Source organism: Podarcis melisellensis, assembly GCF_964234715.1.
Source record: "Podarcis melisellensis genome assembly, chromosome: 7".
Taxonomy (NCBI): Eukaryota; Metazoa; Chordata; class Lepidosauria; order Squamata; family Lacertidae; genus Podarcis; species Podarcis melisellensis.
Genome location: NC_138539.1, coordinates 86,614,803 through 86,640,754, shown reverse-complemented (window position 1 = coordinate 86,640,754; position 25,952 = coordinate 86,614,803). Strand labels below are relative to the sequence as shown.

Below are 25,952 nucleotides of genomic sequence, written 5' to 3'. Positions count from 1 at the left end.
GATCTGGGAAGGGAGGGAAGCCTACGGAAAGCCTGAGGGGTGGGGAGAGAGGACTCAAGTTCCCAAGAAAAACTGTAGCATGATCTTGAGTAAGCATTGTACTTTTAGTGCTGTTCTCATTGTATGACTGAGTTGCATAAGTCAAGTAATGCCTTAAGAGAAGAAAAAGAACTTGCCAAACATTAGGAATTTATCCAGGTATCCCAAATCACTGTCAACTAACACAGCTACATACATAACTGATTAAGTGCATCAACTGGCAAGTAGGTGAGGAGACGATTGCCCGCAAGACAGTTGGTACAATAGAAAGTAGAACTGTGTTACTTTAGAGGGGAAATTTTGTGTGACACAAAGATTCCAAAGGCCTTATTGCACATTTTGGGAAAATAACTTTTAAACTCAGAATTCATTAGGTCTGAGAACCACTTCCTGTGATTAAATATGTTGACACGTACCTATATGGATGAACAGTTTCTAACTGTCAGAAAAATATGATTGCAGAACTGTACTATCAGACAGGGACACTAATCAGTCAGTTCAGTTTCTCTGAAGTGCACCCCCATGAGCAATGCCAAATGTGCTGCTACGAAAGTGAGTTGTTGCTTATCCTAATGTAAAACACAGGGACCAAACTCTAATTTTTTTACCATACCACAAAAGATTCTCTACCTGAGAATTATTGTACGTAAGATTGAAAATGGCAAGAAATCCCTTGTATGTTATTTACTTAAAAGAGAAGAGACGTCTTGCAGTTCCCCATCTAAGACTCAGAGTGTCACTGTTGGCCAATATAGTTCTCATGGAGGAGTGGAGAATCCACTACCAGATGCTTTTGCAATTTGATTGCTCATGAACAAACTACAGAGCTGGGAAACAGCAGAACACAGGAACAAAACCACTGCAAAGTATAGAAATCCAGCAGCAGCTACTGACTTCGTTCATGATTCTTTATTGAACACTTCTACAGAGTGAATGGGATTTAACACTACTCAATTTAACTAATCACAGAAAGAAAGGATAAAGCACATTTCTCTGCAAGAGGGATGGCCGGCAGACAGAAAGATAGCAGCAGATCCCTAAGAAGGCAAGTACCTCTCCTCTTACTATTTTCTCTGTGTGGTCAGATTGCCTCAGAGAACATTCATTATTCCATCCCTGAGGAAATGGAAAAGGGCTCCATTGTGGGAAACCTAGCTAAAGACCTGAGCCTGAATAATGGAGAAATAGGAAATTACAATCTGCATATCCTTTCCCTAGGTAAAAAGCAATACTTTACTCTCAGTGCAGAAAATGGAAATCTGTATGTAAGGGAAAGGATTGATAGAGAGGAATTATGTGGTCAAACTGCATTCTGCTCCATCAATTTTGAAGTGGTGGTTGGAAGTCCTATGAATATTTTTCATATAACTGTAGAGATTCAAGACATAAATGATCATGCACCACGTTTTGTAAATGGGGATATAAAACTGGGAATAATTGAATCCTCCTTACCAGGCACCACATTTCTTATTGGAGAAGCTGAAGATCCTGATCTTGGGGTGAATTCTCTCCAGGATTACAACCTTAGCACAAATCCATACTTTATTCTGGAAGTGAGAGAAATAGAAGGCGGAAAGAAATATGCAGAATTAGTGTTGAATAAACAGTTGGATCGGGAAAGTGAGAGCAGTTTCCAATTAATCCTAACGGCGCTGGATGGAGGGAAGCCTGCCAAAACTGGAACAGCCAAAATATGGATCACCGTCATTGATGCAAATGACAACCCACCAGTCTTCACACAAAAAGTATACACAGTCAATCTGAAAGAAAATACCCCCAAAGGATCATCAGTGGTCCAGGTGAAAGCCACAGATAGAGATGATGGTTCAAATGCCCAGATCAACTATAGTTTTAGTAACATCCCTGAAATTGCTCGCCAGAAATTCTACCTGGGTTCACAAGATGGAACAATTATAGTTAAGGAGGTTCTGGACTTTGAGGAAACAGAAGGATATGTGATGGCAGTGGAAGCAAGAGATGGAGGTGGATTGGTGGCTCACTGTAAAGTTCAAATAACACTCCTAGATGAGAATGACAATGCGCCAGAAGTGATTCTGGCCTCTTTGTCCAGCCCAATCCCTGAAGACTCTGCAGTAGGAACCCTGGTAGCCCTTATCAATGTAAATGATAGAGACTCTGGAGATAATGGGAAGATTACTTGCGACATACAACACACTTTGCCATTCAAAATGGTATCAGCCTCCAATAATTATTATAAGCTTCTCACAGATGCCCCCTTGGACAGAGAAAGAACTCCAGAGTACAATATCACAGTCACAGCCACAGACAAAGGCAACCCCCCTCTTTCCACATACAAAACCATCACACTGCAGATCTCTGACATCAATGACAACTGCCCTGCCTTTGAGAAACCCTATTATACTGCCTATGTCCCAGAGAACAATCCTTCAGGCTCCTCCATTTTCAGGGTCAAAGCCTCCGACCCAGATGTGGACCAGAATGCTCAAATCACCTACTCCATTCGCAGCAGCATCACTGAGGGGCTGCCTCTCTCGTCCTTCCTCTCCATTAATTCTGAGACTGGCACTATCTATGCTCAGCGCTCCTTTGACTATGAGCAAGTCAGGGAGTTTCAAGTGGAGGTGAGGGCCGAAGATGGAGGCTCCCCCCGCCTCAGCAGCAATGCCACCGTGAGAGTGTGTATTCTGGACCAGAATGACCAAAGCCCTCAGATTCTTTACCCTTCTCAAGGAGTAGAGGGCTCCTCCTTGTTTGAGATGGTGCCTCGCTCAGCAGAGGAGGGTTATCTGGTGACCAAGGTGGTGGCTGTGGATGCTGACTCTGGACACAACGCTTGGCTCTCCTACTATCTGCTCCAGGCAACAGAACCTGGGCTGTTCTCAATTGGCTCCCATACTGGGGAGATCAGGACCTCACGGGCTTTTCTGGAAAGAGATGCTGTGAAGCAGAAGCTCATCATCTTAGTCAAGGATAATGGGCAGCCACCACTGTCTGCTACCGTGAGTCTCAACCTGGTGTTTGCTGAGAACTTCCAGGAGGCACTTCCGGAAATTAGCCACCAGCCCAGTGACTCCAAGTATCAATCGGATCTACAATTCTTCTTGGTGCTGGCCTTAGCTTTGATCTCCTTCTTATTCCTCCTGACAGTAATTCTGGCCATTCTCATGAAGATTCGGCGATCAGGGAACCCCAAATTCCTGCAGTGTTTTGCTCCTGTTCCCCATTCAAACAACACAGTCATTTTCCCACCAAACTATGAAGAAGGAACATTGCCATATTCGTATCAGCTGTGCTTATCTTCTGAGTCCAGGGTACAGGAGTTCACCTTTCCAACACCCAATGTTCAAATCGCAGATAAGTCTAATGTGACTTTGACTGCCAATGGAGGCAATATCCTAAATTCTGAGATGGATAATGCTGATATGGTGAGTTTATTTTCAGCGGTACATGGTTAACATTTTAAGCATTCTCTTTATGTCTATAGGCAACTAGTATATTTTAAGCTGATTTATCTGAGTTTTTTCATATAAACATTCAGTTCACATGAAGATGGGGCAGCTACCCCCTCTGCTTGAACCTCACAGGTGTACTTGAAGCTGAATGTCTGTACAGAACATGCTGTACAGGTGTTCTCAAATAGGCCTTTTCTTTGTCATCAGAAATCTTGCAAATGGAAGGGTCTATTGGTATGTGTACAGGCCTATTTGTAGATGTTCAGATCTTCAACTGAAATTGTGGAGATGAGTATGATCTTTCTTCATCCCCTCAACACACTCATCGGATGTGGATGTGGCATAAAGAAAATGCTATGTATGCCATCTAACCTTTATCTAATTTATCATTACTTCATTTTACTGATGAACTTCTGTTCTTCCACTTCATACCTTTAATGAAAAATGTGTTTGATAGAGATAAGCAGTGGGATGAGAGAGGGGAAGGAATGGGAGGGGGAGAGAGAGAGACAGAGAGAGAGATGTACCTTATACCATCAGAAAGCTGTATATTTTGTTCTGCTTTAGGGCAGTGAAAATTAGAGGGAAGGGTCCGAACTACATGGCTTTATTTTAGAATGAAATGTTTCAGGAAATACCTAAAATGATTCACCAAAGGTAGAACCTGCTTTAATAGTACTTTTATGTTTCTAAAGGTAAAGGGACCCCTGACCATTAGGTCCAGTTGCAGATGACTCGGGGATTGTGGCGCTCATCTCACTTTATTGGCCGAGGGAGCTGGCGTACAGCTTCCGGGTCATGTGGCCAGCGTGACTAAGCTGCTTCTGGCAAAGCAGAGCAGCACACCGAAACACCATTTACCTTCTCGCCTATTTATCTACTTGCACTTTGATGTGCTTTTGAACTGCTAGGTTGGCAGGAGCAGGGACTGAACAATGGGAGCTCACCCCGTCGTGGGGATTCAAACCGCCGCCCTTCTGATCAGGAAGCCCTGGGCTCTGTGGTTTAACCCACAGCACCACCCGCGTCCCTATGTTTCTAGTTCATTTTAAATGTGAAAAATGCATCACAAACGTTTTAATAGTAACTCAGTATTATTTCCCCTTGCTTCTGAATACCCCCCAAGGTACTTCCTCATATAATCACTATATCTCAGATTGTGATTGGAGAAATAACGGTAGCAAATATGGCTGAGGTTGCATTTGAGGTGTTTAAACAAATGTATTTTGTCAGCCAAATGAGGGCCAGATTAGTACTGCCAACTTGCACACACTTGTCTCACTGCCTATGCCACCCACCACCTGGCTCTTGTTGGGCTTTCTGGAGCAACCACCCCATCACCATGCCTCCCTATGAGGAAGGTGAACTGCCTCACTCTGAGCAAGATAGCCCGGGAATATACCTGAATCACTACTTCTTTTAAACTTTTAACTAAATCTAGTGAAGGTAAAGGGACCCATGACCATTAGGTCCAGTCGTGACCGACTCTGGGGTTGTGGCGCTCATCTCACTTTACTGGCCAAGGGAGCAGGCGTACAGCTTCCGGGTCATGTGGCCAGCATGACTAAGCCGCTTCTGGTGAACCAGAGCAGCGCACGGAAACGCCGTTTACCTTCCCGCAGGAGCAGTACCTATTTATCTACTTACACTTTGATGTGCTTTTGAACTGCTAGGTGGGCAGGAGCAGGGACCGAGCAACGGGAGCTCACCCCATCGCAGGGATTCGAACAGCCGGCCTTCTGATCGGCAAGTCCTAGGCTCTGTGGTTTAACCCACAGCGCCACCCGTGTCCCTTAACTAAATCTAGAAGATAACAATTAGCCATTGCAGTAAAGCAGAGGCAGTCCATCACTCACTTGGGTCTCCTCCAAGGAAAGACACCCCCACTACCTTTGAAGCAATAGGTTCTCCTGCTACCTTCTCAAAATCCACCTTACTGCACACTGGGCCCTCAGAAGCCTGGTTTTATTCCTTTCTGGACAAAAGCTTCACAGCAAATTCCAAAATTGATTGTATGTAGGAAGGTGGCATCTCTGAACAGCCTTTCCTTTCCTATACCAAGTGTAGCTCTGCACATAACTGTCAACCTTCCCTTTTTTTGTGGGGAAATTCCCTTATTCCAGTGCCGTTTCCCACTGCTTCCCGCTGCTATCCCGGATTGTTAGATATCCCATAGACTGTCCCTGGGACAGTCTGCTGGTGATCCCGTATTTTTGGGGCTGCTGATCCCTTATTTTCAAATCTGAAAGTTGACAGCTATGGCTCTGCAGTTCATAGCAGGATGGCGGCAGGTCCAGGTTTGTCCTTTGTGGAGAGCAGTAGTCACTCTTCAGTTAACATGTTTAAAGTTAGTCTCTTGAGTAATGGACCCATATCCTCAGGAGCACCCTACTGAAATGTTGGCTTGATGGCATTGCATTGCCCAAGCTGTGAGCTGTGCAAATGACTTGAGGTGTCCTATTTCCATCAGGAAGGCTTCCAGGAGCTTCCTTGCTTTTGTTGCAAAGTGAACCACACTGAAGCAATTTTTTAAAAATCATAGTCAACATAGGTGTGTCTCCCAGGCTCTTGAACTAGCAGCCTGCAAACAAGCTCACTGCCACCTAGTACAGCCTTTTCCTGCATAAGGAGAGCAGTAGATAAATGAAATGTTTGAGTGCCATTGAACATCGAAAAGAAGAAGAAAACATTTGAATTTTTGCACTTGTTTCATTGGAACAAATATATTGATTTGGGGTGGGAAGTCATTTGCCTTCGGATAAGATTATTCTGATATCTTAGAAAGGCTATTTGTGTAACATAGAAAGAAGCAGTGGTGAGTGGGAGATTTATGAGTAGGTAAAAATTACTGGAAATGTTTTGAAATTGCATCTGGGATCCAAGTGAAATTGAAGCCATTTTGATAAGACATAAGTAAAAATGTGCATGTTATTGTTACGTTTCCGAGCACAATTCAAAGTGTGGTGCTGACCTTTAAAGCCCTAAAGCTTTGGCCCTGCATACCTGAAGTAGCGTCTCCACCCCTATCATTCAGTCGAGACATAGATACAGCTCCAAGGGCCTTCTGGCAGTTCCCTTGCTGCAAGAAATGGAATTACAGGGAACTAGGCAGAAGTCCTTCTCGGTAGTTATGCCTGCCCTGTGGAATGCCCTCCCATCAGATGTCAAACAAATAAACAACTTTTAGAAGACATCTGGAGGTAGCCCTGTATAGGGAATGTTTTAATGTTTGATGTCTTACTGTGTTTTAACTTGTTAGAAGTCACCCAGAGTGGCTGGGGCAACCTAGTCAAGTGAGTGGAATAATAATAATAATAATAATCTTCTTTCTTCTTCTTCTTCTTCTTCTTCTTCTTCTTCTTCTTCTTCTTCTTCTTCTTCTTCTTCTTTGGCGATCACTCGTAGCTGAGTTAGATTGTCTTCCAAAACATAGTTTTAGCAGTGAGTCCGTAGGTCACTGTGGAGGCCAATTCTGGATCCACACATCCTTCCACAGTGGGGACACAGGTTTCTGGGTGGGAGTTGATCATGGTGAGGGTTTGCCAAGTATGCCTTCCTCTTAGCTCATTTCTCCTTTTCGCCCTGTGTTCAAGTGTCTTCAAAGCCCATGACACCTTTGGTAAAGGCTGTTCTCCAATTGAAGCACTCGCAGGCCAGTGTTTCCTATTGGTGCTTATACTACATTTTTAAATATTTACCTTGAGAGAGTCTTTAAACCTTATTTGTTGAAATAATCATAATCATAATTCAAAATAAAAAAGTGGGATGATAATGCTTGCATTCTGATTTCTGCTCTGCCAAGCTCAGGATTTTGTTTGGCTGCCAGTACTAACAGCAATATCACAGTCATTATTTTAGTCCATGAAAACGTGTGCCACATTTGCTTTAAGACACCACAAGACAATTCTGTTTTTATTTTGAAAGTTGATAACATGGATAAAAGGATGTTGACATGCAGCTGTAATTTGACAACATAAACGGTGGAGGACCAAAGACAACTCTCCTGGATGCTTCCAATTTGTGGTCGTCCTGGATACTCCAAAATATGAACACACCCAGGTTGCTTTTCAATTATAAGTTGAATAAGAAAGAATCCCTTGCAGTTCTCTGTCTGAGCCTCACGATGTCAGTGTCAGCCAGTGTGGAACCCACAGAGAAAATGCAGGAGACCCCTGGATAGTTTTCTAGAAAGGGATTGTTTCACCATTTCTGTACAGTAACAGCAGATCACAACAACCAAGCAATCTTGCTGGAAAGGACAGTAAAAATTTAAGAAGGAACTGATTTACCTAGGCAGAAATCCAGCTTAGTTTTTGTTGTGGAGATTCCTTGTGATCAGATGACAATCTGATCATTACAAGCTGAAAAAAGGAGACAGCTGTTTCTCAGGGATCTGTATGGATAGAAGAAACAAAAACAATGGAATGGCACTCAGAAGGCAAGTACTGCTTCTCTTATTTTTGCCTTTCTCCGGCTGGGCTGCCTCAGAGCAGATTCGTTATTCTATCCTTGAGGAGAAGCCAAAGGGTTCAATTGTGGGGAATCTTGCTGAGGATTTGGGACTGAATGCCAGAGATCTAGGAAGGCGCAATCTGCATGCTGTCTCTGTGAACAAAATGCAGTATTTCAGTATCAATGCAGAAAATGGAAATCTCTATGTAAATGACAGGATTGACAGAGAGGAAATATGTGGCACAACTCCACTCTGTCTTGTTAATTTTGAGGTGGTAATGGAAAATCCCCTTAATATTTTTCATGTGACTATTACAATTCAAGATATAAATGACAATGCGCCATTCTTTCTCAGTGGCAATATCAACTTAGAAACAAGTGAACTAACTTTGTTAGGAACACGGTTTTTCCTTGGGAAAGCTGAAGATCCTGACATTGGGATGAATGCTCTCCAGAATTACCACCTTAGCTCGAATCAGTATTTTACTCTGGATGTTAAAGAGACTCATGATGGAAATAAATTTGCAGATTTAGTGCTGCAGAAAGCACTAGACCGAGAGACCGAACAGACCCTTCACTTGATTCTCACAGCGTTGGATGGGGGTGAACCTAGAAAAACTGGGACTGCCCAGATATGGATTAATGTCACAGATGCCAATGACAACCCCCCAGTTTTCACACAAGAGGTTTACAAGGTCAGTTTGAGGGAAAGTGTTGCAGTTGGATCGCTTGTGCTCCAGGTTACAGCATCTGATAATGATGAAGGTTCATACGCCCAAATCAGGTATTATTTTAGTAATATACCACAGAATGCCAACAAGAAATTCAGTCTAGATCCATTGAATGGCTCAATCCTACTTATAGGGTTATTGGACTTTGAGGATATCAGTGAATATACTATATCAGTAGCAGCCAAAGATGGTGGTGGATTAGTGACACATTGCAAAGTTGAAATAAGCGTTCGTGATGAGAATGATAATGCCCCAGAGGTTACTTTAGCCTCCATGTTTAGCCCAGTTCCGGAAGATTCTATGTCAGGAACAGTCATTGCTCTGATCAATGTAAATGACAGAGATAGTGGAGATAATGGAAAGGTTACTTGCTACCTACAAGATGATTTACCCTTCAAAGTTCTTCCGTCATCTAACAATTACTTCAAGCTCCAGACAGACAGTCTCCTGGACAGAGAAAGAACTCCTGCATATAATATTACAATCACAGCAATTGATAAAGGAACTCCACCTCTTTCCACACACAAAACAATCTCTCTACAGATCTCAGATATCAATGATAATGCCCCTACATTTCAGAAACCATCCTACAACATCTACGTGCCAGAAAACAATCCTTCAGGTGCCTCCATTTTCACCATCAAAGCTTCTGATCCAGATACGGATCAGAACTCACGGATCACATACTCCATCCTCAACAGCAACATCGAGGAGCTTCCCATCTCCTCCTATATCTCCATTAATTCTGAGACTGGCACCATCTATGCCCAGAGATCCTTTGACTATGAACAATTCAGAGAGTTTCGGGTGCAAGTGAAGGCCCAAGATGGGGGTTCTCCCCCTCTCAGCAGCAATGTGAGCGTCAGGGTGTTTGTTCTTGACAGGAATGATAACAGCCCTCGTATCCTGTCCCCCTCACAAGAAGCCAAGGGCTCAGCCTTGTTTGAGATGGTGCCTCGTTCGGCCGAGGCAGATTATCTTGTCACCAAGGTGGTGGCCGTGGATGCAGATTCTGGACACAACGCCTGGCTCTCCTACCACCTGACTCAGGCCACTGAGCCGGCACTCTTCATGGTTGGTTCTCATACTGGAGAGATCAGGACCGCCAGGGCCTTTGTGGAGAGAGACGCTGTGAAACAGAGACTGGTCATTATGGTGAAGGATAACGGGCAGCCGTCTCTCTCGGCCACCATGACTCTGAACCTGGTGTTTGCTGAGAACTTTCAGGAGGCCCTTCCGGAAATGAAGAGCCAAGCCAACAGCTCGGAGTATCAGTCTGACCTGCAGTTCTACTTGGTGCTGGCCTTAGCTGTGATCTCCTTCTTGTTCCTCTTGACTGTGATTCTGGCCGTTACAATGAAGCTCCGTCAGTCAGGGCATCCCAGGTTCCTACAGTGCTTTGGTCCTGTTCCCCATTCCAAGAATGGTGCCATCTTCCCACCCAACTTTGAAGATGGGACTTTGCCCTATTCCTACCAGCTGTGTCTATCTTCTGAGACCAGGAAGAATGAGTTTGCCTTCCTGACACCCAATGTTCAGATTGCAGACAATATTCTTGGCAGTGGGAATCCTGCTGTGCCATTTACAGGCAACCGAGAAAATAATTGTCAAGCTGAGATGAATAAAGATGAAGAGGTAAGAATTGTTATCCAGAATTATTTGTGTAAGCCATGGTGTTTTTCAATGAGCAAAATCCAGACAGAATGCCTCCATACTTTTGTGGAAATTGCCATAGTTTGTCTTCTTTTTACTCAGCATTCACACAATACTGTTACAAAATCAGTAACACCTTTTCCACCTTTTCTTATGGATGGAAGGCTAACAATTCTTTTTTAGAAAAATAGCACAAGCTCCATGGCAATTCTTCTTCTTCTTCTTCTTCTTCTCTCTCTCTCTCTCTCTCTCTCTCTCTCTCTCTCTCTCTCTCTCTCGTGTGTGTGTGTGTGTGTGTGTACAGGGAAATAGAGATCGTAAATTGGCCTTTATTTGTATCAGTTCTCTCCGTTTTAATTGATGTATATAATATTACTTAGAGCAGGAGTCTTTAGTCTCTCTCTCTCTCTCTCTCTCTCTCTCTCTCTCTCTCTCTCACACACACACACACACACACACACACAGCTTGTGGTGACCAGCTGAATTATTCTTGTGTCTCTGAAGTGAAGCTTCAGAAATAAAGTGTATGAGTCATGTGTTTTTAGGACTATGATGATAATATCAGTGAGAAGCAATTAGACTGTCAGTAACCAACTCCTCTCTTTGGAAGCATAATTTTGGAATTTTGTTGTGAAACCATCTGGGCCTGGGGCTTTATGTATTTTTTGTTTTTGAGGACAGTCTCTATTTCCACTGGGATGATAGGACTGTCCAATGAACTCTTGTTCGTCTTCTGTTATGGTTTCATGGGCAGTCCTGTCAGGTGGTTCTTGATTCCCTGCTGGGTTGGGTTGTGGGAAGTGTATAGGTTGGAGTAGAATTCAGCAAATTCTGACTCCAGTCCTATGCACACTTTATCTAAATGTGCCCCAGACTGTGGTGTGCCTGGATGTCAACATATCTGTAGGAAGCTAAGGTAAAGGTAAAGGGACCCCTGACCATTAGGTCCAGTCGCGGATGACTCTGGGGTTGTGGTGCTCATCTCGCTTTATTGGCCGAAGGAGCCGGCGTACAGTTGTGGCCAGCATGACTAAGCCGCTTCTGGCGAACCAGAGCAGCGCACAGTAATGCTGTTTACTTTCCCACCAGAGCAGTACCTATTTATCAACTGGCACGTTGATGTGCTTTTGAACTGCTAGGTTGGCAGGAGCAGGGACCGAGCAACGGGAGCTCACCCCGTCGCGGGGATCTGAACTGCCGACCTTCTGATCAGCAAGCCCTAGGCTCTGTGGTTTAACCCACAGCACCACCCGTGGAAAGCTAAGGGCTTTCCCAAATGTGAGCATTGCTTTTGTGTCTGCATTATTCTTTCCTCTATATAAGGAGCTATTTAAGAGAACTGTAGAATTGTAGAGTTGGAAGGGTCAATTATGAATCCAGCCCAGTGTTCTCAAGCCTGACTAGGAGAGGCTGTCCAAGCTCTGTTGCTATCTGATGGCTTTTACATATTATTTGTGTGTGGTGCTGGTTTACTTTTAGGATACACGCAAGCAAAGCAGCTTGTAGAATTCTGCATGCTAGGGGTGGAGGGAAATGCCAAGCTGATTATTTTATGAACTAAAAAGTTACTATTTGGATGAACTTGAACTGAACTCTTTTGTAAAATTACAAACTTCTTTGGACAGGATGAACTAGAACTACTTCCTTTTAAAAATGAACTGTTGATCCCTACATAGTATTTGCTTTTTCTAAACATGTAGATTGTCATAGTGGCAGGGTATGATGTCTTGACAATTACTACTTCAATATCACCCTACTTTATCCAGCACTCCACAGTTTAGCATTCTGACCATTGTCTATTCAACTTATGAAGTTGCACTTATTAGTATTTTAAAGGGGGATCAAGGGTGAAATCTAATTCTTTCAGTGATATGTTTTCTGATTAAACTAAATGTAAAATACCAGAAAACATATCACTGAAAGAATTAGATTTCATCCTTGATCCCCTTTTAAAATACTGAAAACTGCAATTTCATAAGCTGAATAGACAATGGTCAGAATGCTAAACTGTGGAGTTCCTGATAGACAAACTTGTTGTAAAGTGGAAAGCACCGTAAATGGACATTTATGAGGTTTATGAAGATTATGTTCTACTCAGACTACACAAATTGTAAATAATGGTCATAAATTAGTCATATTTCAATTTCAAGGCAGATGTCAGATTTGAGCTGCAAATTTCTGTGAAGTGCACTTTATCATCAAATGCAGGTTTTCTACTCTTAATGTGTAACTATTCTAGGAACATAAAAAATAAATTTCTAGACACATGTTTTTATTACACAAATGGTATCATTTCTCAAGGAGATGAGAAAGTTACAGATTTCACTTTGAAAATGTGGTGAGTGCTGTAATTCTTTTATTCTCTCCATTTATATCCTACCTGATCTTTCTAAAAAAATAAAATAAAATGGGGGGTGGAGGTGGGATAAATTCCACATTTTGGGGAGGGTGTAGTGTAGTGTTGCTTATTTTCTACTACTTTTTGGATGGCAGTGAGTTGTAGCCTATGCTACAGATAAAACCCAAATATTCCTGAAAATGGATACACATCAATATGTAAATGACAAAACAAATCTCTTCCATGTTATCTGTGACCAAACCTCTTGCAGTTCCTCATCTGAGACTCAGAGTGCCACTGTTGACCAACATAGTTCTCACAGTGGAGCTGAAAATCCAGTGATTTGCTGCTTCTGCAGTGTGATTGTTCAGTCACACAGAGCTGGGAAACAGCAGAACACAGGGACTTCCAAAGTGTTTTGCTGAGAAACAAAAACCGCTGCAAAGTACAGAAATTCAACAGCAACCAGTAGCCTTGTTTATCATCCCTCATTGAGCTCTTCTGCATCCTAATGGGAATGTGAAACTCCTCATCAGCTCAACGGATCACAGAAAACAAGGATAAAGCACATATCCCTGCAAGAGGAATGGAAGATAGGCAGAAGAAAAACAGCAGATCAGTAAGAAGGCAAGTACCTCTCCTCTTACTATTCTCTCTGTGTGGTCAGATTGCCTCAGAGCACATTCATTATTCCATCCCTGAAGAAATGGAAAAGGGATCCATTGTGGGAAACCTAGCCAAAGACCTGAGATTGAATAACAGAGAAATAGGAAATGGCAATATGCATATCCTTTCCCTAGGTAAAAAGCAATACTTTACTCTCAGTGCAGAAAATGGGAATTTGTATGTAAGGGAGAGGATTGATAGAGAGGAATTATGTGGTCAAACTGCATTCTGCTCCATCAATTTTGAAGTGGTGCTTGACAGCCCTATGAATATTTTTCATATAACTGTAGAGATCCAAGACATAAATGATCATGCACCACATTTTGTAAACGGGGATATCAAGCTGGAGACAAGTGAATTGTCTTTAAAAGGCACCACATTTCTCCTTGGACAAGCTGAAGATCCTGATCTTGGGGTGAATTCTCTCCAGGATTACAACCTTAGCACAAATCCATACTTTATTCTGGAAGTGAGAGAAAGAAAGGATGGAAAGAAATATGCAGAATTAGTATTGAATAAACAGTTGGATCGGGAAAGTGAAGGCAGTTTCCAATTAATCCTTACGGCGCTGGATGGAGGGAAGCCTGCCAAAACTGGAACAGCCAAAATATGGATCACTGTCATTGATGCAAATGACAACCCACCAGTCTTCACGCAAAAAGTATACACAGTCAAGCTGAAAGAAAATACCCCCAAAGGGTCTTCAGTGGTCCAGGTGAAAGCCACAGATAGAGATGATGGTTCAAATGCCCAGATAAACTATAGTTTTAGTAACAACCCTGAAAGTGCTCGCCAGAAATTCTACCTGGATCCACAAGATGGGACAATAACACTTAAAGAGGCTCTGGACTTTGAGGAAATAGAAGAATATGCAATTGCAGTGGAAGCAAGAGATGGGGGAGGATTAGCCGCTCACTGCAATGTTGAAATAACACTCCTAGATGAGAATGACAATGCTCCAGAAGTGATTCTTGCCTCTTTATCCAGCCCCATCCCTGAAGACTCTGCAGTAGGAACCCTGGTAGCCCTTATCAATGTAAATGATAGAGACTCTGGAGATAATGGGAAGATTGCTTGTGACATACAACACACTTTGCCATTCAAAATGGTATCAGCCTCCAATAATTATTATAAGCTTCTCACAGACGCCCCCTTGGACAGAGAAAGAACTCCAGAGTACAATATCACAGTCACAGCCACAGACAAAGGCAACCCCCCTCTTTCCACATACAAAACCATCACACTGCAGATCTCTGACATCAATGACAACTGCCCTGCCTTTGAGAAACCCTATTATACTGCCTATGTCCCAGAGAACAATCCTTCAGGCTCCTCCATTTTTAGGGTCAAAGCCTCCGACCCAGATGTGGACCAGAATGCTCAAATCACCTACTCCATTCGCAGCAGCATCACTGAGGGGCTGCCTCTCTCGTCCTTCCTCTCCATTAATTCTGAGACTGGCACTATCTATGCTCAGCGCTCCTTTGACTATGAGCAAGTCAGGGAGTTTCAAGTGGAGGTGAGGGCCGAAGATGGAGGCTCCCCCCGCCTCAGCAGCAATGCCACCGTGAGACTGTGTATTCTGGACCAGAATGACCAAAGCCCTCAGATTCTTTATCCTTCTCAAGGAGTAGAGGGCTCCTCCTTGTTTGAGATGGTGCCTCGCTCAGCAGAGGAGGGTTATCTGGTGACCAAGGTGGTGGCTGTGGATGCTGACTCTGGACACAACGCTTGGCTCTCCTACTATCTGCTCCAGGCAACAGAACCTGGGCTGTTCTCAATTGGTTCCCATACTGGGGAGATCAGGACCTCACGGGCTTTTCTGGAAAGAGATGCTGTGAAGCAGAAGCTCATCATCTTAGTCAAGGATAATGGGCAGCCACCACTATCTGCTACCGTGAGTCTCAACCTGGTGTTTGCTGAGAACTTCCAGGAGGCACTTCCAGAAATTAGCCACCAGCCCAGTGACTCCGAGTATCAATCGGATCTACAGTTCTTCTTGGTGCTGGCCTTAGCTTTGATCTCCTTCTTATTCCTCCTGACAGTGATTCTGGCCATTCTCATGAAGATTCGGCGATCAGGGAATCCCAAATTCCTGCAGTGTTTTGCTCCTGTTCCCCATTCAAACAACACAGTCATTTTCCCACCAAACTATGAAGAAGGAACATTGCCGTATTCCTATCAGCTGTGCTTATCTTCTGAGTCCAGGGTACAGGAGTTCACCTTTCCAACACCCAATGTTCAAACCGCAGAGAATATTTCAAGCAACACTGATACACCTTTGACTGCCAATGGAGGCAATATCCTAATTTTTGAGATGGATAGAGCTGATATGGTGAGTTGTTTTTTTCAACAGAACATGGTGAACAGATTCTGCATTCCCTGCATATCAATAGAGTACTAATATATTTTAAGCTCACTCATCTCAGAGAGTTTTCTTTTGAGCAGTATTTGCTACTACACAATTGGTGCAATTTTTTTTACTGAGATTGAATATTTGAAAGTATATTATAATAATCTGTTTACTCTTTCATCTTCGTATATATACAGGTAATATAGTTTAATTAATTATTTCATTCCCTCTGATTCCCTTTTGGATATTTGTATTCCCTTTACCCTCTTTTCCTAATCTTGATCTTCATGAATTCAGCTGAATGTCCCTATAGAACCAACACAATGCTGCAAATTGTGGGGTCTCTTGGCATATGTAAGGGACGAGGTGTATGCAATTTGTAAGTTTGCAAACTTGCTTCAGAACTTTAGCTGAAATTTTGGAGCTCTTTACTGAATATTTTTTGTGCTTTTAATGTTACAGAGTAACAAGTGGGGTCTGGTTTCAGCGAGCTTTTTCCATAATATCCCATTCCTCCTCCTCCCCTGTTTTATATTTTTCTGCTCCAACAGGCACTGAGCATTGTGTTTCTACTGAGCATGCTTTGCTGTCTTTGGTCAGTTTGGGTTTTGCCTTCTTTTGTTTTTTTGTACTTCTGTAAAACTGGAGGTTCCCTCGAGATTACTGACACTCTTGGTCCATCAAGCTCAGTACTGTCCACACTAACTAGCAACAGCTCTCCAGGTCTTCAAACAGAAGACCTTCGCTTTCCTACCTCAAGATTCTGAGGATTGAACTTTGAACCTTTTGAAGGAAAAGCAGATTCTCTACCACTGAGCTATGACCTTTCTGCTTTTTGAACTGGAACATCACTAGTCCTAAGCTCACTCCTTGGCCTGTCATGAATGAATGCATTGTTATAGTCACAGACCATGGCAATGTATTGAGAGTAATGAAAGGAAACTTTTAATATAAGGAAAGGCAAAGTGAATTACCACTTCCATATAAAATCCACATAGCCCAAGTTGACATAGGAAATGGTACAAAACAATAAGGAAATTTAAATAATCTTAAACATAAGACATACCAGTACAACAAAATTAATCATACAAGATTAATAATCTAGAGCATTGGACTATAAATTAAAATCCAGTCAGTCAAATAAGTGTAATTATTCCCTTTTCCAACTAATGTCTTCTTTTGTGCCGTACAGTGGTACCTCAGGTTGAGAACATAATTCGTTCCGGAGGTCTGTTCCTAACCTGAAACTGTTCTTAACCTGAAGCACCACTTTAGCTAATAGGGCATCCTGCTGCCGTGTGCCGCCGCTGCAAGATTTCTGTTCTCATCCTGAAGCAAGGTTCTTAACCCGAAGTAATATTTCTGGGTTAGCAGAGTCTGTAACCTGAAGTGTATGTAACCTGAAGCATCTGTAACCTGAGGTACCACTGTAATTTCTACAGCTGGTATAAATGTGACATGCTTTTTGAAGTTCAGGGGACTCAATCACAGATAAAGACAAAAACCAAAGAATGTCGGGACTGATAGATCTATCTTTGATGAATCAAGAATTATCCCCACTATTTACTCATTTTGGGGTACAAATCCTGGGATTAGTTCAGTATTATTTCTTCCGAAATAGTTGTGCAATAGGTGCAATTTTGATATGTCCTTTATAGCAAATTTGCTTCCCATAGGATCTACATAATTCTCTGTTTAACATGGTGTAGCATATAGATTTTGTATAATATGTGGAATTGAATAATGTAGATACTATTTAGCTCTACTTGGGTCTAGAGCACTGGATACCACCCATGGTATCTAGTGTTTGAGAAGGGGAAACCTTTGTAGCGCACAGTAAGTGAATCTAATATTGCCCATGAAATAATGCTACGGGGGATCATTAAATCCTGGAAATGATGTCAAGAAGGCACACTGATTTGTTCTTATCCATAAAATATAGGTGGGGGGGGGACTAATGTGCTTTGGTGTTGGGATGGAGTAGGGAAAGGGGAGGAGGAATGCTGACTGAGGGATACATACCTATCTTTCAAAGATTTGCTTTAGGATAACATTGTAAATGCTAGTTGACTTGAATATCACAAGGAGCCACAATGTCAGAAGTGACGATACAGTACAAGTACTCTTGAACAAAACAGATCATCTTGACCCATTTCAATCTGCTTTCAGGCCTTGGTTGTGGGTCTGAATTGACCTTTGTCACTCTGATGGGTGATCTTTACTAGGGGAAGTACAGAGGAAATATGATCCTGTTAACCTTACCTGATTTCTCAGTGGCTTTTGACACAATTACCTTTATATCTTTCTGAACTGACTTAATGGGATGGGTACTGGAGACACTGTTTAACAATGGTTAAACAGAGTTGGTTTCTGAAAACAGCCTTGGGTGATTGTCTTTGAGCCCGCTGGCAGTTGAGCTGGTGGGTGCCACAGGGTACCATTTTGTCTTCAGTGCTGTTTGACATCTATATATGAAGCCTCTGGAGACAGTCATTGAGAAATTTGGGGCAATGTGTCATCAGCATGCTGATGATGCTAAGCTCTACTTCTCTGTAACTTCTAAATCAGAAGCGGTTGTGCAAGCCCTAGACTAGTGCCTAGGCTTAGTGTTCACCTGAATGATGGCCAACAAAACTCTGAATCCTGGCAAGACAGAGGAGCTTTGAGTGGCTGTCCCTGAGGCTGGATAACTGGGGTCCTCCTGAAAGAGCAGGTTCATAGTCTGGGGGTGCTACTATATCAATATTTGTCACTAGAGGCCCAGGTGACCAGAATTCCACAGTCAAGGAATCCTCCTGTCACCTGCTAACACCTTTTCTTTCTCAAAGCCAATGTTGTTTTTTAGGAGGAAGGAAGAAACTAACAAGAATAGGAGAGCAAAAGCTCTGGTTTCTAATCAAACACTAAAAAACCCTATCTGTGTTTGTTTTGTTTTCGTTTGACACACTTTGGTTTATGTTTGTGTTCTATAGGACAGCTGAGATCACTGTCAACTCATAGGTTTATTCTGAATTATTTGGGGGAAATATCCCTTCTAATAAAACTGAAAAAAGCAAGAGATCTGTGGTTGGGTAAAATTATCTGTTACATTTTGAGATTATATCTTTGGCATCAAAGCAGAAATCACAGATATCAGTGTTTCTATCAGGGAAATGCAAAATAAGATCAGTGGTACATCAATGCTGGGATATCAGTGCCGTAGTTCTGGTTTCCATTCTATGAAGCTTATTCAAGTTTCTCTTTTAGTACAAATTATTTCCAGACAAAACAGTGCAACAGTCACTGTAGTAAAACCCCTTAAAGTAAAAGCCGCTGAAGAGGTAATTCAAAAAGAGAAAGGAAAAAAGAAATGCTGGAGCATAAATTGTGGAAGCAGATCCTTGTATACCAGGAAAATCGCACTTGGAGAAACACAGAATCATATCAGAGGAGATTCCCACCCCAGTGCCAAGCCCTGCAGGAAAGAGAGAATCCCCAATATATGACTGTCCAGGCTCTGCTTGAATAACTGCAGCAAAGCAGCTCCATTGCTGAACAGCTCTTAGCACTGGGATGTTTCTCCTTCACATTCCAAAATCTAATACCCAAACTGCTGTTCTATTTTCAACTACAGTAAATGAGAACAAAAGCCCTTGTAGTTCTCCATCTGAGCCTCAGGGTGTCACTGTTGGCCAGTGTGGCAGCCAGACTGATAAGAGAAAAGTGTTTCCTAAGGAGCAACTGTTTAATCATTGCTGTGTAAGTTGGACAAGCAGCACATCACAAAGACAGAGCAATCCTGCTAGAAAGGAAAAGAAAATTCAGCTACTTTCTATAAACATTAAGAAGAAAGGCAGCTTATTTTTCCTTATGGTGATCCTGCACCTTGGTGGGCCTTTGATCTGATCTGCAAAAGGAAGCAGCTAATTTGTTGTACAGCCAGATGGACAGAAGGCACAAAGACAATGGCAGAGCGCTCAGAAGGCAAGTACTGCTTCTCTTACTTTTGTCGCCTTCCTGCTGGGCTGCCTCAGAGCAGATTCGTTATTCTATCCCTGAGGAGATGGCAAAGGGTTCGATTGTGGGGAATATTGCCAAGGATTTGGGATTGAATACAAGAGATCTTGCAAAGCGCAATCTGCATGCTGTCTCTTTGAAGAAAATGCAGTATTTCAGTATTAATGCAGAGAATGGAAACCTCTATGTAAGTGACAGAATAGATAGGGAGCAGCTATGTGACATAACTCCCATTTGCGTAGTAAATTTTGAAGTGGTGGTTGAAAATCCCCTAAATATCTTCCATTTAACTATAGCAATTCAGGACATTAATGATAATGCACCACTGTTTCCCAATGATAACATCAACTTGGATATAATTGAATCCACTTTACCTGGGGCCCGCTTTCTCCTTGGGAAAGCTGAAGATCCTGACATTGGAATGAATTCCCTCCAGAATTACCAGTTAAGCTCCAATCAGTACTTCACTTTGGAAGTTAGAGAAATGGAAGATGGAAATAAAAATGCAGAATTGGTGCTGCAGAAATCTTTGGATCGGGAAAGCGAGTACTCTTTTCACTTGATCCTTACAGCCTTGGATGGGGGTGAACCCAGAAAAACTGGGACTGCCCAGATATGGATTAATGTCACAGATGCCAATGACAACCCACCTGTTTTCACTCAAGAGGTGTACAAGGTCAGTGTGCATGAAGAAGCTCCTGTTGGGTCCTTTGTGCTCCAAGTTGTAGCCTCTGACAAAGATGATGGTTTAAACGCCCAGATCAGATATGAATTCAGCAACATTCCCGTGAATGGACAAAAGAAATTTGGCCTGGATCCAGTTGATGGCATAATCTCTCTTCTGCAGATGTTGGATTTTGAGGAAACAAGAAGATATACTATGACAGCAGCAGCAAAGGATGGAGGTGGATTAGTGACACACTGCAACATTGAAATAAATGTTCTTGATGGGAATGATAATGCCCCAGAAGTGACGTTAGCCTCCATGTCCAGCCCTGTTCCTGAGGATTCTCTGCCAGGAACTGTCATTGCTCTGATCAATGTAAATGACAAAGATAGTGGAGATAATGGAAAAGTTACTTGCTACTTACAAGATGATTTACCTTTCAAAGTTCTTCCCTCATCAAACAATTACTTCAAGCTCCAGACAGACAGTCCTTTGGACAGAGAAATAGCTCCTGCATACAATATTACAATCACAGCCACTGACAGAGGAACTCCACCTCTTTCCACACACAAAACAATCTCTCTACAGATCTCAGATATCAATGATAATGCCCCTACATTTCAGAAGCCATCCTACAACATCTACGTGCCAGAAAACAATCCTTCAGGTGCCTCCATTTTCACCATCAAAGCCTCTGATTCCGACATGGACCAGAACTCACGGATCACATACTCCATACTCAACAGCAACATCGAGGAGCTTCCCATCTCCTCCTATATCTCCATTAATTCAGAGACCGGCACCATCTATGCCCAGAGATCCTTTGACTATGAACAATTCAGAGAGTTTCGGGTGCAAGTGAAGGCCCAAGATGGGGGTTCTCCCCCTCTCAGCAGCAATGTGACCGTCAGGGTGTTTGTGTTTGACAGGAATGATAACAGCCCTCGTATCCTGTCCCCCTCACAAGAAGCCAAGGGCTCAGCCTTGTTTGAGATGGTGCCTCGTTCGGCCGAGGCAGATTATCTTGTCACCAAGGTGGTGGCCGTGGATGCAGATTCTGGACACAACGCCTGGCTCTCCTACCACCTGACTCAGGCCACTGAGCCGGCACTCTTCACGGTTGGTTCTCATACTGGAGAGATCAGGACCGCCAGGGCCTTTGTGGAGAGAGACGCTGTGAAACAGAGACTGGTCATTATGGTGAAGGATAACGGGCAGCCGTCTCTCTCGGCCACCATGACTCTGAACCTGGTGTTTGCTGAGAACTTTCAGGAGGCCCTTCCGGAAATGAAGAGCCAAGCCAACAGCTCGGAGTATCAGTCTGACCTGCAGTTCTACTTGGTGCTGGCCTTAGCTGTGATCTCCTTCTTGTTCCTCTTGACTGTGATTCTGGCCGTTACAATGAAGCTCCGTCAGTCAGGGCATCCCAGGTTCCTACAGTGCTTTGGTCCTGTTCCCCATTCCAAGAATGGTGCCATCTTCCCACCCAACTTTGAAGATGGGACTTTGCCCTATTCCTACCAGCTCTGTCTGTCTTCTGAGACCAGGAAGAATGAGTTTGCCTTCCTGACACCCAATGTTCAGATGGTAGACAATATTCTTGGCAGTGAGAAACCTGATGTGCCTTTTACAGGCAACAGTGGAAACAATTTTCAGTCTGAAAAGGCTAAGGATGAAGAGGTAAGCTTTATGGTTAGGAATTCTTTGTATTGCACCTTTGAAACCCTTCCCCACATTTCTGCAGAATTTTTTATTCTATTTTTAGCAGTTATGGAATAAGAGGAGATTGGTAAGTGGAGAGTAGGAATAAAGTGACGATTCTCCTTATGGAAAGATGTAGAAGGCATGATCCTCCAAGAATCAGTATTGAGCTTTTAAACTTGTTCATAAATGATCTAAAATTAGGAGCGAGCCATGATGTAGCCAAGTTTGCTAATCCCAAATAGTTCAGAGTGGTTAAAACAAGAAGGGGTTGCAAAGAGCTCGCAAAGGATCTCTCCAAACCATACCGAGTGAATGGGCAGTAAAATGGCAAATGCAATTTAATGTGAACAAGTGTAAAGTGGGCTAAAAGAACTGTTGTTTCAGTTATATGCTTATGGGGACTAAACAGGAATGAGACCTTGGGGTCATAGCGAACAGTTTGATGAAGATGTTGACATAGCATGAGACAGCTGTGGAAAAAAAGAAAATAAATTTTGGAATACTGTGTATAGTTCTGGTCAACTTACCTAAAAACAGGTAAGGTGGAGCTGGAAAATATGAACCCAAATTGGCAAGGGGATGGAGCCATTCACCCTTTTAGTTTACTTAGATACAGCTTACAGAAAAGGCAAGTAAGTGAAGACACGGTATTGGTGTATATAATTATGCGTTGTATGGAAAGTGTGGATGGATAAGTGTCCCCTTCCCCACATAACACTAAAACTAAGACACATCCAATGAAACTGAATGTTGGAAGATTCAGGACAGACAGCAGAAAATACTTCTTCACACAGCACTGAGTTAAACTGTGGAGTTTGTTCCCATGAGAGGTAGTGATGCCCACTAACCTGGTTTTAAAAGAGAAATGGACACATTCATGTACAACATTATTTCATGGCCTGCTAGCAATGGTGTCTAGGTTCTATCTCCATAGTTAGAGATAGTATGTCTCTGAATACCAGTTGTGGGGAATCAGAAGTGAGGAGAGTGCTGTTGCACTCAGGCCCCACTTTTGGGCTTCCTGTAGGCAACCAGTTGACTGCAAGGAAAATAATATTCTGAGCTAAATAGGACACTGGCCTGATCCAACATGCTCTTTTTATATTTTTATGTTAATCATGTGCTTCTAATTTATTCTATCTACAGAAGTTCTGTTAGCAAATGAAGAGACTGTGGATTTGTCTGAATTTTATGTCATAGCTATGTTTTGTGTAGATGTCAAGTTACTGAGGCTAATAGTTTGGGGCTGAATTCAGCCAAGGAGGTGTGCCAAATGCAGGAGGTCTGAAATGAATGTGCACACACAGAAATGTTGAGGATGGCACTTGTGTGTGCACCTGCACACACAAGCATGCACATTTATCGTCCCAAACACCTGTGATTTTGGTGAAGACTAGGAGCTGTTCCATAATAGTTACTTTTGTGTTTAATCTTTCTTCCAGTGTAGAAGTAGCTGTATTATATTGCTCAGCTCTCTATCCTGAGAAAGCTTTTAAATGAAGGTCCCATTCACTGAACGAAGCAATATGCGCACGCACTGTAAAGGTTCTACTTCTGAAGAAGACACACACACTTGAACTCTGTCACCATATTGTTCAGAATTTCATCAAAAGAATACAATACTGATCTGGAAGTTCAGAAAATAAACACGGATCTTCTAGTCCTCCTCTGAGTGTACCAATTTACAATGCAAGGGATTAAAACATATATTGCATGCTTTCCTCTTCTACTCATAATAATGTGTTCACATTGGAGCCAAATCTTCTAGACTACATTTTCCTTCTCTCTACATCATGGGAAGAGTATAGTAAGTGATTTTATGAGACATGTAGGTAGCCATAGCAGTGCTAGATGATGCCTTGTCAAGTGCTGCTTTAGTATTCCACAACGTAATCTAGCATTCCACTATTTAGCATTCTAACCGTGATATTTTATTGATGTGACTCTTACCTTTGTACAATAGACCACATTTCAACCATGCAAAATTCAGAGGTTTTAATATCTCCACTTCTATAGATCTTTGACTCCTCCAGCCAGGCAAGCAGCAATATCCTAGTTCAAGGACACATTGCAGCCAGTAAGGCTCCTGAAGAGGGCAATGAAAAAGGCCAGTGAGGGGTTGAGGGGTGTGATCTGGGAAGGGAGGGAAGCCTACGGAAAGCCTGAGGGGTGGGGAGAGAGGACTCAAGTTCCCAAGAAAAACTGTAGCATGATCTTGAGTAAGCATTGTACTTTTAGTGCTGTTCTCATTGTATGACTGAGTTGCATAAGTCAAGTAATGCCTTAAGAGAAGAAAAAGAACTTGCCAAACATTAGGAATTTATCCAGGTATCCCAAATCACTGTCAACTAACACAGCTACATACATAACTGATTAAGTGCATCAACTGGCAAGTAGGTGAGGAGACGATTGCCCGCAAGACAGTTGGTACAATAGAAAGTAGAACTGTGTTACTTTAGAGGGGAAATTTTGTGTGACACAAAGATTCCAAAGGCCTTATTGCACATTTTGGGAAAATAACTTTTAAACTCAGAATTCATTAGGTCTGAGAACCACTTCCTGTGATTAAATATGTTGACACGTACCTATATGGATGAACAGTTTCTAACTGTCAGAAAAATATGATTGCAGAACTGTACTATCAGACAGGGACACTAATCAGTCAGTTCAGTTTCTCTGAAGTGCACCCCCATGAGCAATGCCAAATGTGCTGCTACGAAAGTGAGTTGTTGCTTATCCTAATGTAAAACACAGGGACCAAACTCTAATTTTTTTACCATACCACAAAAGATTCTCTACCTGAGAATTATTGTACGTAAGATTGAAAATGGCAAGAAATCCCTTGTATGTTATTTACTTAAAAGAGAAGAGACGTCTTGCAGTTCCCCATCTAAGACTCAGAGTGTCACTGTTGGCCAATATAGTTCTCATGGAGGAGTGGAGAATCCACTACCAGATGCTTTTGCAATTTGATTGCTCATGAACAAACTACAGAGCTGGGAAACAGCAGAACACAGGAACAAAGCCACTGCAAAGTATAGAAATCCAGCAGCAGCTACTGACTTCGTTCATGATTCTTTATTGAACACTTCTACAGAGTGAATGGGATTTAATACGCCTCAATTTAACTAATCACAGAAAGAAAGGATAAAACACATTTCTCTGCAAGAGGGATGGCCGGCAGACAGAAAGATAGCAGCAGATCCCTAAGAAGGCAAGTACCTCTCCTCTTATTATTCTCTCTGTGTGGTCAGATTGGCTCAGAGCACATTCATTATTCCATCCCTGAGGAAATGGAAAAGGGCTCCATTGTGGGAAACCTAGCTAAAGACCTGAGCCTGAATAATGGAGAAATAGGAAATTACAATCTGCATATCCTTTCCCTAGGTAAAAAGCAATACTTTACTCTCAGTGCAGAAAATGGAAATCTGTATGTAAGGGAAAGGATTGATAGAGAGGAATTATGTGGTCAAACTGCAATCTGCTCCATCAATTTTGAAGTGGTGGTTGGAAGTCCTATGAATATTTTTCATATAACTGTAGAGATCCAAGACATTAATGATAATGCACCACTTTTTGTAAATGGGGATATCAAGCTGGAGACAAGTGAATTGTCTTTACAAGGCACCACATTTCTCCTTGGACAAGCTGAAGATCCTGATCTTGGGGTGAATTCTCTCCAGGATTACAACCTTAGCACAAATCCATACTTTATTCTGGAAGTGAGAGAAATAGAAGGCGGAAAGAAATATGCAGAATTAGTGTTGAATAAACAGTTGGATCGGGAAAGTGAAAGCAGTTTCCAATTAATCCTTACGGCACTGGATGGAGGGAAGCCTGCCAAATCTGGAACAGCCAAAATATGGATCACCGTCATTGATGCAAATGACAACCCACCAGTCTTCACTCAAAAAATATA

General features: G+C 42.4%; 1 protein-coding gene across 1 annotated transcript; it reads left to right on the top strand.

Annotated features, from left to right (window-relative positions):
* The first annotated feature begins 689 nt into the window (after positions 1 to 689).
* Positions 690 to 15,479, top strand: LOC309373513 (protocadherin gamma-B5-like). The gene is made up of 2 exons (XM_081917786.1): positions 690 to 3,446; positions 15,359 to 15,479. Exons 1-2 carry the CDS (start codon positions 1,044 to 1,046, stop codon positions 15,359 to 15,361), a joined length of 2,406 nt encoding a protein of 801 aa, XP_081773912.1. The 5' UTR covers positions 690 to 1,043; the 3' UTR covers positions 15,362 to 15,479.
* The last annotated feature ends 10,473 nt before the right edge of the window (positions 15,480 to 25,952 follow it).